This window comes from Mchenga conophoros, linkage group LG18 (genome assembly GCF_057382185.1).
Source record: "Mchenga conophoros isolate Kocher_MC1m ecotype Shallow Benthic linkage group LG18, M_conophoros_male_GT1.1, whole genome shotgun sequence".
Classification (NCBI taxonomy): domain Eukaryota; kingdom Metazoa; phylum Chordata; class Actinopteri; order Cichliformes; family Cichlidae; genus Mchenga; species Mchenga conophoros.
The window spans coordinates 14,116,131-14,132,203 of NC_140543.1; the positions used below are offsets into that span (position 1 = coordinate 14,116,131).

Consider the following 16,073-nt stretch of genomic DNA (forward strand, 5'->3'; position numbering starts at 1 on the left):
ATGCACCATTTTGAGCCATAAAGATGGCTCTGGCTGTTTACTGTCTTCCCCTCATCTTTCTCCACCGTCCTATTACATTAAAGGCTAAAAAGCCCCCAAAATATTATTACAATATATTATTCTCCTGCTGAATTACTAATCAGAAATGAAATGTCTTAGACCACAGAGACCCTGAGGTAACATTGAAAAATGAAGCACATTAGACCATATTTGCCTCTATTACACAAACACAAACTTTAGTCAGGAATGTCAGGCACTTTTAGTAAACGAGCATCTGTATCAAATATAATATGTAGGTATGTTTGGTTTCTTTTATCATGTAGCCTGATGATTTTGGTAATAAAAGTATCGCCTGACAGCTCTTCCATTCATTCACAAATGCAGGGTTATGAAGTGTTTAGAGAAAATGTGAAAGAAAAAGTTCTTGCCCTGTTTGGCAAAACTGCACAGAGGACTGGAGCAAAGTAAAATAAAAGAGACCTGAGTCATCATTGTACAAATCAAACCATCACTGTTTTGTCAGACCACTGCTGATTCCACTGGCAGCTGTTCCTACTTTTCATCAAGAACCTAGAAGAAGATGCTGCTAAAATACTAAAACATGTGCGACACATGTGTGTCTCATAATTCAGAAGGTCTGCCGTGGTTCATGGATGGATGCTTGACATCCTCACAACGGCAACTACAATCTGCAGTTCTCCCCCTGCCCACTAGATGCCCTCAGTTCCCTGCTCTTTATCCATCCATTCCCTTTCCCTCAGAACCGTCTTAGTTTCTACCTTTAGCTGTTTGTGACTGACTTTATCTTTACACTATGTATCCTAACCTTCTGACTGTTTCTGATCATCATCACCTGCTTTTTACATTTTTTGTTTGCTGATTCTGCCGCAAGTCTCGTGAAATTTAGACTCATTAAACACTGTTAACAGCACGTGTTACTGAAGCGATTTAAGAATAATATCGTGACATAGTGTCTGCAAAGCATCAAGATATGACTCCAAGACTATTGTTCATTTATGACTGAACACAGTCAGAACCCAAGTTTATTGTTATAATCCATGTTCTCTCAATAAGTGATATAAACAAGCTTTCATCACTTCCACGTCGCCTTGGCAAGTGGAGAAACGCTCGGATAGACCCTAATCAGGATTTATCCTGCTTTTCTCTCAGAAACCAGGCCTGGCTGCGCAGAAACACTCCCCCCCCCTCAATCTTTCATACGAAAAAACGATGAAACAAAAAATCGCAGACTCACTGGATTATAATAAGCGTTTGGCTTCGTCTCACTGATAATTCTCTCTAGAAGTAAACGGAGTTCAGCTTTAAAGGTGTTTCTCTATTTCAGCCACAGATTCTGGTAAGTTGTTGTAATCAAACTATGACTTTATCACCTTCAGCCTGAATGAAAACCATTAACTTGCATGTTCGCATTTCTGTTCGTGTTCGTTTTTTGCGTTAAAATCGGTACTGTTTGCTTCACATTCCAGTAAAATACGTGTGATTGTGAGAGTTACGGTTATTTATTAGTTTCACGTCCGCATTCAAAAACAAAAACAAAAGTAAGCTGCAGCTTCAGGTCTGAGGGAAAGAAAAGAGATTTCTTCTACAGGAAGTGTCATTAGCTCTGATTTTTCTTGTGAATGCTGTAAGTTACGTCAGAGTACTAGATTACAAGTTTACACAAAACCCAGTGAAGTATAATTAATTATAAAAATGTATCAAAAGTGAGTAAAAGTACTTTTATTGTAATAAATTAGTCACTAGGAGTGACATGTGACATGCTGAGAATTATAAAGAAGCCTGAATGGAAAACATGTTAGCTGGATCTGGTTCACTCTCTCCAAAGAGTCTCAGCGTGTATTTTAGGAATCATGTCTTAATTAAAGACTCAAGAGAAAAAGCTCTTGTCCCTTGAACATCAGGCTCAAACATGTTTGATTAACAGAAGCTTAATGTTTGTGTTTTATAATCATACCATGTTTTTAAGTGTAAAATCACAGGCTTAGAACTAGTAACTATAACTGTAAAGTACTATAAAGTAGTGAAGTACTCCTTCTTTAGTGAATATATTTCTTTTCCTCCACCAGTTTGCACTAAACCATCCAGCTGTAAACTCAGGTATTCTGGGAACTTTGTCACTGTCAGGTGTTTTTGTTTGTATTTTGTGTATTTTATTTGGCCTGACTATTTTTTCTCTTTTCCAGATGAAAACAACAAGCTGATTGTTCAGTTGGTGAGGCTGAGACAGCTGGTGGGGTGTCAGCCATGGGTCGAAAGCTTGATCTGACAGGACTGACGGACAATGAGGCGGAGCACGTGCTGCAGGTGGTGCAGAGGGACATGAAGCTGCGCAAGACAGAGGAGGAGAGACTCAGGTGAGTTCTGACCTGTAAATCGAGCAGAAGTGGAGCTCCAGATATTTTATGTTTAGGAAGTGAACTGTACTGACTTTCCCCCCCATCCTGCTGTTTTTCTATTGCAGCTTGGTTACTCTCACTGCTCATATGAGTGTTTGAAAGTTTTGAACTTCCTTACCTCTGATGAAATCTTATTTCTTTGAGTCTTCTAGTAAATGTGAAACTGCTGAATAATCAGCTTATCACAGCGGTTTATAAAAGTACACTTTTTCTGTTCTTAGTGTTGCAAGAAACATAAACCTAGGATTTATTATTGCAGATATTCTTTTATTTTTGGTTTCAATTTGAGTAGATCTTGGCGTAGACAGAAAGAGGGATTGTGGAAATTAAAATTGTGCAGAGACCACGGAGACACAGTCCTCCAAAAATTACAAGAATTACAGTCATACTTTGCCATTTTCAGAGTCGCAACATTAATTAGACAAACCAACCTAATTTAAACATGAAGTTTATTTTAAATCCTTTGAAATAAATGACTGCTTGATGCCTAGAACTCATGAACATCACAAAATGTTGTTTCCTTCCTTGAGATGCTCTGCTGGGCCTTTACTACGGCTACCTTTAGATGCTGTTTGTTTGTGGGTTTCTCTGCATCCAGTTTTGTATTTTATTTATTAGTTGAAAAGCCTCCTCTGTTAGATTGAGATCAGGTGACTCACTTGGCCACTGGGAATGGAAACTATATCTCATTTCTTTGCTTTTGCAGTTGCAGCATTTGGCTGAATCTGTGTAGAGAGATCAGCCCTGTACACTTCAGAATTCATATTGCTTCTTCTATCCACAGTCACATCCTCAATAAGCACTAATGACCCAGTTCCACCAGTTCCAATGTCATACCATTGCCTCTACTGTGTTTGACAGATATGTCATGTTTCAGATTATAAACTATTTCTACCATGGTGATGAAAATATAAAGTATGGCTATGGAAACAAAATGAAGAACATATAAGTAAGTAAGGCACTGCATAACCAGTATACCTTTAAGGTCTTTTACACCAATTTTCTCAGGCTGCTTTTCTTCAGCACAATTTAATTCGAGGAATTTTTAGACCTTGGTGGAGATTTCCTTTCCCGCCTCTTTGCTCTGAAGTGTGTCCTAAACACAGTAGCCAGGAAGTGAAGCCTTTTTCCGCTGCAGTCAGACCAGCTTCCTCCTTCACCCCAACCTCAACATATATAGATACAAAGGCACAATAACGTGGTAAATAGATGGGTTTCATTGCTTGTAGCCTCAGCCTGAGAGTTACACAATAGTGGAAAATGATTTGCCTTTTTAACAAAAAGAGTCCTTGCTGGTCCTGGTGCTTTATTTAGAAAAACACTTACCTCTTACAGCATTACTCCACTGTTTACCAAAATGCTTTCAGTGGACTGAAAACCCATGAGAAGGACCTCACATACAAGATGAACCTAATTGTCAGGATTTCCCTTAGATTTTTATCAGCAAAAGCCCTTTTATTTGGACATCTGGCTTGATTAATTAAGTGTTTATCTGTAGTGTTTCATAATGTAACTTCACAGCTAGATTTAAAAAAATATATATATATTCTTAGGAGTATGTCTAGTGTGTGCTTATCAGCCCAGTGTGGTCTATTATAACTTCCCATAAGAACTGTTTATTGTTGTTGCTGTTATCCTCCAGTCTCACTCTGTCCACACACTGAGGACACGAGGTTTCTGCCTGTAGGTCAGACTAAGAATATGCTTTAAAAGTATTTAATATTTAATATGAAATGTTTTACTTTATAAGCCACCTACCAGATCAGTTAGCTACATTAGCTACATTCACATAAAAAAAAAGCAGATGGATTTATTTTTCAGTACCACATACTGAAGATGAAACAGGGTCCACAGAATTATCTATGAAACACCATGAAATATCTCTGCATCTCTTCAGACGCAGTCTTTGGGGACCAGCAAACAGATTTTCAACCCGTGGTCTTTTCTTTAAACTTTTAATCTATGTTTTTTCAGATTATTTTCTGGTTACAGTTTGGAGGGGAGTATCTGTAAAGTTGAGGAAACAGAGACACCAAAATATTACTGTAAGAAAAATATGCTTTAAAGAAGTGTACTTTAGTACATTAGACGGGCAGGTGGTTGTTACGTACCATACTTTAACTGAGTTATAGAAATAGTGAAAAACTAAACTATACGACTAAAATTTATGACCCTCAGCTGCATATATATTTTTGGTACATTCACCTTAACTTACTTTCCCAACTCCCAAACTCTAACCCTATTTAAGTCTCTGTGACAGTCTAGTCAGAACATAGAACATACGTCTGTGGCCTGAAAACACTGTAGAACTACAGTATCGATCCAATGTTGTGTCCATATTCAAAAATCTGTGTATTTGCTTCACTGTACCTGCATTAATGTTTAAAAAGGCCCATCATCACAATCTGAGGCCACTGAAATGACAACAGTTTCTCTGCTTGAATCATATGTGCAACTGAAAGGAGTTTTTCTGTTAAATCCCCACATGACATGACGAAAAAAGTGATTAGTTGGTGAGCTTTTTACATTCCTTAACTTCAACAAGTGTTGCTAAGCAAAGCGCTTACCACCAGCTAATCTTGTAATTGTTTAGCCGGCATGATTAGACATTGTTGACATTGTCTTAGTTCTTTAAAGACAGACATGCTTTTGCCCAAAAGTTAAGTTATTTCTTAGGTCAAAACAATAATAAATTCAATCTATACTCCAGTTTTTAACAGCTGATAAATGTGGCCGAAGATCTCCACAGCTAATCCCCTCTTTAGCAGAAGTACTTGACACAAAAGGTCACGTACTGCTTTCAGTCATCACACGTATGAGTTTAATCTGTCATGTCATTTCGATTGTTCACTTTTCTGCTTCCTCACTCCCAAACTTGTTACGTGAGCTCTCACTTCATGCATCTTGCTTTTCAATTTCTGCACCGACATCCCTGAGATGAAACCCAGGAGTGTTCATGCATCTGAAACAGCAATCAGACGGCAGAGATGAAGTTAGGAAAGGAATAGAGATGAGCGAAGAACAGGAGAACACATCTGGATGCTGTTGACTTTCTTTGTGACCTCTGCTGCATGTTTTTCTTATGAAAGGAGAAACTTCTGTGTTAAGATGTTCAGGACTGATTTGGATAACTGAAATATCACACATGTATTTTATAACTGATCTGAGATGATGTTATGTGTGATAAAAATACTCTTCTGTTTTTCTCAAGAATAACTACTTCATTAGATAATAATAGAAAAGCAAGAAAGACACAAAAAACACAAATAAATACTCCAGATGAGATTTATTTTTAAAGCAGTGTGCTGGGGATTTCTGAAGCTAAATACAGCATCTACTGATTTCACACTTACCTGGGGCTAATACTTAGTTGGACTCCTTTGTGCCCTCAGAACTGCCTCAATTCTTCATGGCATAGAGAGGCAGAAACATTCCTCAGACATTTTGGTCCATATTGACATGACAGCATCACAGTTGCTGCAGATTTGTAGGCTGCACATCCATAATGCAAATCTCCCACTCTCAATCCAGCAGAGCATCCCAAAGGTGCTCTACTGGATTGACATCTGGTGACTGTGGAGGCAAACTCACTGTTCAAGAAACTAGTTTGACATGATTTGAGTTTTGTGACATCGTGTGCGGTCATAAAGGGATCGAAAAGGGACGAAAATACGAGCACAGAAAAAAATATTAGAAGCATTCTTGGTTGTAATTAGTGGTTATTTGAGTTACTATTACTATTACTATCAGCTGAAAGCATACTGGACATTCTCCTCTGACCTCTGGCATCAATGAGGGCTTTTCACCCACAGAATTGCTGCTCACTGTTTTTCAAACCCTTGTCTGTAAATCCTTGAGAGTTTCTGAAATACTCCAACCAGCCAACAACCAGGCCACATTCAAGGACACTTAAATCACCTGTCTTCCTCATTCTGATAATCAGTTTGAACATGTTTGTACATGTCAACATCCTAAATGAACTGAATTGTATCCCAGCTATGATCAGTGACAAGTTAAATGCACATTGCAAAAAAGGTGATTTTGCAAAGCTTTTCTGAGACATGGTTCTCATAACTGAAATGACTGATCAGTAGATGAGAAAATCAGCTATAAATGAGTTTTAATGTTGCCGCATAGATGCTAACATGTAAATAAGCTGCTATTTGTCAGATGTTTTCATGCATCAGCCTAGAAGTTGATGATATATGAGAGATTAGCTGTCCTGGAATTGTGAATAGTGAAAACCTCCGTTCACCAGATACAAAAATCCTAAAACTTAAAACACAGCTGTCCCCTGCTGTTCAGAAGCAGCACAGCAGGCACATTCATTTGGTAAGATACACTGTTTACAAAGAACAACATGACCCATCTTTTTATCTTCTTATGACAAAAGATAACTGATCCCCATTCAAATCTTCAAACACAAGAAAAATAAACTAAGCTCCATTCAGACAAATGCCAGCAGACATTAGTTAGCTTATCACCAAGAAGCAGACTTTATGTGAGGATAACTGCAGCTGACACAGCCTGAGCCTCTTCTTGTTTGTTCTCTTTGAATGACCGAAGCTCAAAAGCTTCTTTCGCTGAGGGTGTGTGAGGATAAAGCTGCAGAGTGCTGCGAAACATTACTGTACATGTCTTATTAGGTCAAAAAAAAGGTCCACAGCTTTTTTTTATGTTGAGTATCATGGGATGCTTTATGTTTCAGGTATGTTTGTACATGTTTCTTCACTTTCTTGATGTTATTACCTCACAGTCTCTGTCTGAGTCTGGCTGATGCTGTTCTGTCTGGGAGGTATTTATATCATCCACTGAGCTTTAGTAATGGATGTGGTGCTGTAGTGAGGGGCATCCGAGGGAGACTGTAAAGTGTTTATGGTTTTAAAGTTACAAGTTTCATTTAAATATTTGTGGTTAAAATTTTTAAAGGACTTCTAAGTCATATAACTCTACAGAGCTGAAGTGATTAGCCAACAGAACCAAAGCTTGCTATCATAATTGTTCTTTTAAAAAAAATAAAATTCATCTTTTTCGTCATCGCTGATGTGACCTTTTACTTGTTACTATTGATTAACAGAGAAATTGACACATTTTTCTACACTAAAAATATTCATTTGTTGTCTGAGTTTTTGCTTTGAGCTTTTGTCACATATAACATCATCATCTTTTCTTTTAAAGAAACCCCTAAGTTTCCATAAATCACATTCTGTAAACGTACTTTAATAAACATTGTCACGTGCAGAATGAGGAATTTATTTTGATGCTTTGCATTTTGAATTTCACGTCATCAGAAACTGAAATGAAACCAACCTGCATACCTGCAGAAGCAGTTCCTGCCTCTCTCCTCATCTTGTCAGACTCCATCAGTTTCGAGCTGTAATAATTTATAAATGATTCAGTTATGGCTGATGCTCCTGCTGTCATGAAGTGAAAATAATGGATTTCTTTCTAGTGCCACCTACACAGTTACACTTTCTATTTGCCTCTCCTGCTTTGCCTTCATTTGTTTGACTAATTTTATATTCCATCATGTTGGAGCTCCTGTCAAATCATCTGCTTCTGTCTGTATTTCTTTGCTGGAAAGCTAATGATAAAAGAAATGAATGCTAAATTGTTACACAATTACCCGTGTTTGTTTGCTGTCACATTTACTGAATGTAACAGAAAACAAATAGCTGGCAGTTATTCAGCTCCCTGGCAGAAAGCAACCAGTCTAAAACAAATTTATAACAATGTAAATTCAGATAAATGTGATCTAGTAACACCACAAATGAAGAGAGATGTGCATACCAAGTCCAATTAATTTAGATGAGTAAATAAATAAATAAGTAATTAGATTAATGTGTTTCATTTTAATAAAACAAATAATGAATTTGCGTACAGTTTTAATTCTATTACTTCGACCAGTTTGACCAGAACAGATTTGTTCCTCACAAACGCACAGAAACAGAAACACTGTGCCAATGATGTCAAACAGCAACATTAATTTAACTCAACAACAAAAGAAGCAGACTGCTGTCTTTGTATGGCACTGAAACAGATGGTAAAATGGTAAATGGACTGGTCCTTATATAGTGATGCACTCAAAGCACTTAATGTAAGTGCTGTTTGCAGGTTGTAAATGCAGGCTGCTGTAAGTCTGTTAGTGCTTTGTGTTTGCGAAAGGATTATAAATGCAATCAAACGTGTAAAGTCGAGACGGCATGTTAAAAAAAGTCATATTGAGGCACACAATTACAAAATTACATTACATTAATTAGCATAAATTATTATTGCATTAATCTCCATGGTTTGAGCTCTTCTCACTTCTTTTGCACTTTCATCCAGATTAACCTAAAAAAAGACATCAGGGGTCTCAAATGAACCCCTTTCAGTCCAATGTTACCTGATTTTACATCTCTCTCTTCAAGCCTCAACAAGTTCTCATATATTCATGCCATCATTAACACCATAACTAGTGAAGATACTTGTTCAGTTATTAACATTAGTTAATTATCAGGACAAGCGACTGAATTCATTTGTCTTAGTGAAGATGCACTGAAGACACTGGGCTCTTTGTGTGTGTTTTAACCATGTATTTGTGGTTTAGTCACCACGGCTGTTATTTATTTAATACAGGCTTTCTGGTTAACAAGCAGCTCGATAAACATATGAAGCAGCTCCATAATTCTCACCGTATCTATTTATTTTCTGTTTACAAAATGATGAAACAACCTGACCGAATTTTTGAAACCACTTTAATTTCTGCTCCATTTTCATTAAAGGGACGCAGAGGATCAGTGTGCGTTCATCTGTGCACTCTGTGTCCTCATTCACATAATCATCCTATTTGACACAGTAAACCCTGGTCTGGTGCTTTATCCATGTGCAGGAACTTCATATGATCCCTGTGGAATACTATACTTCTTATCTTACTCACTGACACATAAGCATCTTTTTCAAACAGATTTTATACATCTCTCTCTCTCTCTCTCTCTCCCTCTCTCTCTCTCGCTCTCTCTCACACACACACACACACACACACACACACACACACACACACATACACACACACACACATTCCTAGTTTCACTATCTCTCTCCCCCCTCCTCCCCACAGCGAGCTGAAGCAGGAGCTGGACGAGGAGGGCAGTCGCTGCCTCCTGCTGTCACGGCAGAGTTGCTTCAACCAGCGCTGCTGCATCCGCTGCTGCTCGCCTTTCACCTTCCTGCTCAACCCCAAACGCCAGTGTCACGACTGCCACTACAATGTCTGCAAGGCCTGCCGGGTGTACAACAAACGGGACAAGACCTGGCTCTGCTCCGCCTGCCAGAAGAGCAGGTAAGGTCAGCGGTGGTGCCTGGAAGTGCTGTGGTGTTTATCTCTGTGTGTGTGTGTGTGTGTGTGTGTGTGTGTGTGTGTGTGTGCGATATACAAGGAGACTAAGTGAGGATGAGAGGCCGAGAGTGACGTCAAAGGTTATTAAGGTCTTACTCCACTGTTGGAGAGATGGATTTAGCACTTATTACACATAACATAGACACTAAGATACAGTGCAGGATAAAGTCTCCTTTGGCCCCAACATTTGCACTAATGCAAGATGACAGAGGTAGGGAGATGAGGTAGGGAGATGTGCAGCAACATAAAATGGATTTTCAAAGACATTTTCCCAAATTTTCCCTTTAGAGGTCTTTTCTTGAACTCAACTTGTTTTTTTAATGTTACAGAAATCCTGAAACGCTCCATTAAGCATGTGAACTTTAAATCCACACGCTCTACTTCACTTTATTTTTGTGTAATTTTATATTTTTTACAGTTTGCTCAGATTGTAAAGCCTAATGGCTAAAATCGAAAGTGTGTCATAATTAAAATTCCCTTTGTTCATGAAACGCTGACATTTCAGGAGTTGACATTTTCTTTTAAAAGGACGAGGCTGAGCTTGTTATATGTTTTTCTCATTGCTGAGGGGTACAAAGCAAAAAACTAGTTTCTATGACAAATTGAATGCTGTCTTGTAAGGCCTGCTGAAAATGCAGCAATCATGAAAAAGGTCGAGACGTGATAATCGTTCAAATGTGTGGAGAACACATTTCTAGACAGGCTCCTAATCAGAAGTGATTGCATGTAGAAGAAAAAAAATGGAGCCACTATTCTCACCTCTAAACATGCAGGTCTGACCCTCAGACTGTTGGTGTTTGAAAGTTACAGACTGTCAGATTTATGGGGTTTTAGTGGGAATGTATTTCTGCAGCCTCTAGTCAAACTCTGAAGTGACCATGTCCGGTCACGTCTGCTGCACAGAGTCCAAATTAAAAGCCTGTGATTTCTGCTAAATGATTACATTATATACTTCACAATGGCACCTTTTTAAAAGCCTTAATATATTCCAGAAACTTCAAAGACACTGTAGATGTAAATTTTAAATGTGTAAAGCAGTTGCTGGTTTAAATGCCACTCTGTATGCAGTGGATCAGGGTTGTGCTGCTGTCTGACCCAGACATTCAAAATCAATTAAGTAGATAATATGAGAATAGAGAGCCATGACATGCGCTGGTGTCAGGAATCACTGTGATAAGCTTACCTACCTGCCACCTGCCTCCAGATCATTCAATATAGCATCAGCCGTGGGGTCAACGGGGACTGCAGATATCCAGTCATGCATTAAACGATGTATTTAGGTGCTACGTTAACTTTAGTATTTGTCAGAGAACCTAAAGGTAGAACATCCAAATAGACTTAAAATAAAGAAAAAACTGCAGTGTAATAAAAATGTAATAGTGTAATAGTAGATGTACTTCTTTCTTTCCAGTGAGGCATCGTGGCCAGTAGCTGGTAGTTAAAACCTGGCTGCTTAGTCTGCACCAGGAGGCACCTTACAAAGCCTGTAGAAGTGCAGTAATGATGTGTGACATTTTATGTTTTGCATCTGCTTCCTGTCAAAGCACTCGCTGTGTACACACACTTACAACCACTCAGAAATCGGAGGGTACCTCATTAAACATAAACGTGTCATTATACAGTTAATTTAAAAGCAGCAGTGATAGGAATTTCAATCTTAAATGTACTTGAAGATAATGCAGCACGTAACTGAGCTAGACTAACAATATCATGCACACATTGGATCATATACTGGGTCTGTTTACAGCCATGTTTCATATGTTACATACAACAATTTTAGTTATAGTATGCAAGGCTATAAACAGACACTTTTCATAGAGTCAGTCACTATTTGTAAATGTTGTAGTTGAGATACATTTTCTGCACACTTACTCAGATTCTGCAGAGTAACATGTTACTTTCACATTAGTCTAATTCATGTGACCTCACTAACTGATAGGTCTACAGAAATCTTCAAATTCTTCACATTGACTTATTTAAGTAAAACACTGCTGAAATACTGTTCACAGCAGCAGTGTTCTGGGTTTGGGTACATAAACGCCCTTCTGTCTGGGGTTTGCATGACCTTACATGATTGTGTGGGTTTTCTCCAGTTAATATGATACAGTAGGTAAAACAAAGAAAACAGCACAGTGTATCTACGAGATGTGTAACATTAACAGGTTTTGTTTTGGACTGTGGGAGGAAGTCGGAGTAAACCCACGCAGACATGGGCAGAACATTCAAACTCCACACAGAAAGATCCCGGCTAGATTTGAACCCAGGACCTTTTTGCTGTGACGGTGCTAATTACTGCACCACCGGACTGCTCCCAACCGTCTTCACATTTAGATTTATTGGTGGTTCAGACTTTTCACAGTTAACCAAACAGTGATTTCATATCTACAGATTGTTTCTTAACTTTACGTCAGCAAGACTCTGCTAAGTTTGTGTGAAGTGTTTCTGTAATGCTGCCTTCTTGCTGCAGATCAGATAGTGTCACTGTGATTTGTTGGCTGTGACTTCTTACCCGTCACAAATGATAACAGCTGCTGTGTTTTTCCAACTCACTTCCAGCTTTAAAAACACTTATTTTTTAGGTAGAGTGTAAGATGAAATCAGTGCGACAATCCTGCTATTTAATCAGCGTTGTCACTGTATTACCCCCCATGACGACCCAACTTCAGTGTAAACCGGCCCGTGTGATTTCATGCTGTCTTGCAAACATCAAAGTGAGACGCTTATGTGTCTCCTGTCTACCTTTTACTAATGATTAAACATCTCCTGCTGAGTCTCTCTCAGCCTCCTGATTTATGAAGTAACTCCAGAGAAGTTTTGGCTATTGATGTGAGAGACATAGTGGAAATGAATCCGCACAGCTGCCAGCAGCTGGTTGTGTTCATCTGTGAGTCAGATGTAGATTGGCACCAGGACTGACTGATGGTTTTGCTTTTTTGTGTTTGACCTGGTTACTGAAATTCTGGTTGATTGTTGCTTGACCAAAACGTGGATAATAACAAATCTGTGGATAATAACAAATGTGAAGAAAACTACATTTCCTTCACATTTGGTAGGGTGATTAGCATAATCTATATTAATCTGTTGTATGTTTGTGTGTTTCTTTCTCAGGTTGTTGAAGACACAGTCACTGGAGTGGTTTTACACTAATGTGAAGAAACGCTTCAAGAGGTTTGGCAGCGCCAAAGTGCTGAAGACTCTTTACAGGAAGCACCTGGCAGAACACAGTGCGCTTTCAGAGCTAACAGGTAAACTACTTCTGCTGCGTTAGATGCTTAAGATTCTCAGTTAGGAAACCGTTCCCAGCTCTTACTTCACTAAAACCTCACATATGATTGGCTCGTTTCATAACAGCTTGCTGTAGGGAGAATCTACTCTGATGAGAAATTAGTGTACTCGCTCAAAGTTGTCTTGATTTTTGCTGTTTCATATCTCAAAGCAGTGGAGAACATGAACTTGGGAAGAGGGTGAAAGAGGATTAAGCTCTTGGCTTTCATCCCACATTACTCTGGCAAATCACTCAGGCTGTTGCTACACTTCAAGTCTATTAATGTTTGTTTGCTTCTTTCATATCTTCACTCAGCAGGGACTCAGTGCTGCTGTATGTGTGCAGGTTTTATGATCCACTGTTCAAAAGTGTTTACAGACGTAGATGTGAACATGACGGTGCAGTTACAAGCACAGTTTAAGTTAACTCGAATCAGTGGATCACTTTTTAATTTGTTTTCCTCTGTTTTTGGCCTCAGAATTTGTGTAATTTAAAGCTGCAGTGATCAACGTTTTTATATTTATAATCTCTGGTCTTTAATTATTGTTATTAATAGGTGTAATGTGTATTGCCGACAGTAGATGTTCTTTAATTGATGTTAGCGCAGGGCCAGTTATGGTTCTTGTCAGTTTTTTCTTTGTAATGTGTGATCCTGAAGCTTGTGTGAGATTTGTGCAGCAATGAAACATTTCCTCTAAAAACCTTTCAGCACATCTCACTGATTCGACAGCTTTGTGGTGGGCTTGAATTTCTGAGGGATGAAAGTCATGCTAGACAGAATCTTTGCACTGCATCAGCAAATCATCTGTGAACAGTGCACCTCGCGCTCCCTGATGACTAATATCAGTGTTGGGTCCAGCTGTTTTGAGACGGCAGCTCTTTAGCCCTTTACTTTTTTAGGGATGGACCTGGTTCTAGATTAGAGGAGTTTGTTCTCAGAGGAATTTGATTCGAAAGATTTTCTTTGAAAAGTTCATTATGAACTTCAAACATTGCAATATCTTTTCCTAAAAGTTTTGTTTTTACACGAGATCTTTCAGTTTTAACCTGTTTCTACTTCAGTGACAGTAAGAAAAAAAGGCTTTGAGCTTTTCTTTAATGAAAGCAAAGTCAGTGTAGAAGAAGCTTTTTGTGTCTTCACAGCTAAATGAGAAGCTGTCACACTGAAAATGTTTTGGTTCAGACACAGAGAGCTTTGAATAAATGTGTTCCTAGTGACATATGCTCAGGCATCTAGGTCTAGTCAGTGACAAAGCACCAGAGCATCTGTGAACCACTGGTTCAGAGTATGATCTGATTGAACCGACAAGGGATTTCAGAGAATTATGTGTGTTGTGTGGAGGAGAGGTCACCTGCTGCAGATGATGCAGAGCTCTGACCCTGGTGGGAGGAGGACTGATGTGGGCTGGCGTTAGGCCGTCGCTCCTCTGATGTATAGCTTTTTTTTATTCTCTGCACACGCACTCTTTAGCACTCTGTTTCTTCCGTTTTTGTACTTTAATGACAGACCGGCACTGAAAACTAAACTCTCCATCCAGTTGCAAAATGCGATCGACTCAGCGTGACTCATGATGTTACTTTGCATATGAATAATGCGTATGACATGAATAGCATCAGAACTAGCGGAGCTGACATTTGAGAACTAAATGCTGTGTGATCCTGAACCTTGTGTGAGATTTGTGCAGCAATGAAACATTTCCCCTCAAGACCTTTCAACACAGTCCACTGATTCAACAAAGCCTGGAGACATTCTCCTCTGAACAGAGACGCAAAGGAACAAAGTGGCCCTGAGGAGCAGAGGAAGTGAGGCGAACTCATATATATGATTTACTCAAGGCTTTGTATAGTACAGACATACAGGCGTTTTATTATCATCTAAACTAGTGATTACTGTTGTGATTCATCATTTGAGAATTCTGAAACTAGTTTTTTCCACGAACAGTCAAATCCTGATGATAACTATGATTATAAAATAAATACATCTACAAATCTTTACAACTGTTGTTGTAATTTTGGTGTGACATCACTTTTTTTTTTAATTGTTCAGTTTTTTAGTTTGCTGCTGTAAACATGGAGAACAAATGGCATCCTCAGTGTTAAAGATTACTTATATAAGCATACTAACAAGTCAAAAAACATTGTGGGCATAATGATGATTATTAGGATTCTGCTAGCTTTAGCATTTAGCTCTAAGTCCTGCTAGCACGTTAAAGATATCTAAGACTGTAAAATAATAGGTTAGCTTTAGTACTGATTTAATTTTCATTTTAATTCAATTTCAATTAACTTTTATTTACATAGCTCCAAATCAGCCCCAGCAAACAGATGACTACCTATGGCCAAGCACTTAGCAACAGTGGGAAGGAAAAACTCCCTTTAAACAGGAAGAAACCTGGCAGAACTGGGCTAAATCTTCCGCTAGCGGTTGAAAGTGATTAGACGAACACAGGACAAAACACACCATGGAAGAGAAATTAACAATAACTCTTTGATCAGTTAGCTGTTTAACAAATACTCTTTCAAGAAAATGATAAAAGGATGGTTTGAGATTGGCCTATAATTAGGCCAGTTGACAGCCGGGTCGAGTGATGGCTTTTTAAATGATGGTTTAATATATAATGTGTAGATTAATCATACGATTGAAAAATTAATAATGGTAGGACTTCTCTGAGCAGTTTTGCAGGAATAGGGTCTAAAAGACACGTTGATGGTTTGGAGGAAGTGTATATTGAAGTTACGTAAATATTAGTAGTACTGAAAGTAGCTGTATATAATAATGAGTCTGTAAGGTGGTTAGAAATGTTTTCTCTCTAATGGTTTCAGTTTTACTTTTGAAGGAATTCATAAATTCATTGGAAGTTGTGGTTAAAGGAATTTATTGGATTTCTGTAAGATCTAAAGGTAGAATAGATGTAGGTTAATGTTATTCAAATCAATGGAATATACTCTGCCATTCATGATACACGGGAGAAGTACTTTCTGCTGCAGAGTTCATATTCTCATGCATGCCTCT

General features: G+C 38.5%; 1 protein-coding gene across 3 annotated transcripts in view; it reads left to right on the top strand.

The window, feature by feature from the left end:
* The first annotated feature begins 1,202 nt into the window (after nt 1-1,202).
* The window catches only part of myripa (myosin VIIA and Rab interacting protein a), a 29,895-nt gene continuing 15,024 nt past the window's right edge, over nt 1,203-16,073 (top strand). For all 3 annotated transcript variants that reach the window (XM_085253457.1, XM_085253458.1, XM_085253459.1), the window contains exons 1-4: nt 1,203-1,357; nt 2,205-2,375; nt 9,517-9,738; nt 12,904-13,040. In XM_085253457.1, coding sequence (XP_085109583.1) covers nt 2,266-2,375; nt 9,517-9,738; nt 12,904-13,040 — 469 coding nt within the window. In that variant the 5' untranslated portion in view covers nt 1,203-1,357; nt 2,205-2,265. The remainder of the gene's footprint in view (nt 1,358-2,204; nt 2,376-9,516; nt 9,739-12,903; nt 13,041-16,073) is intronic.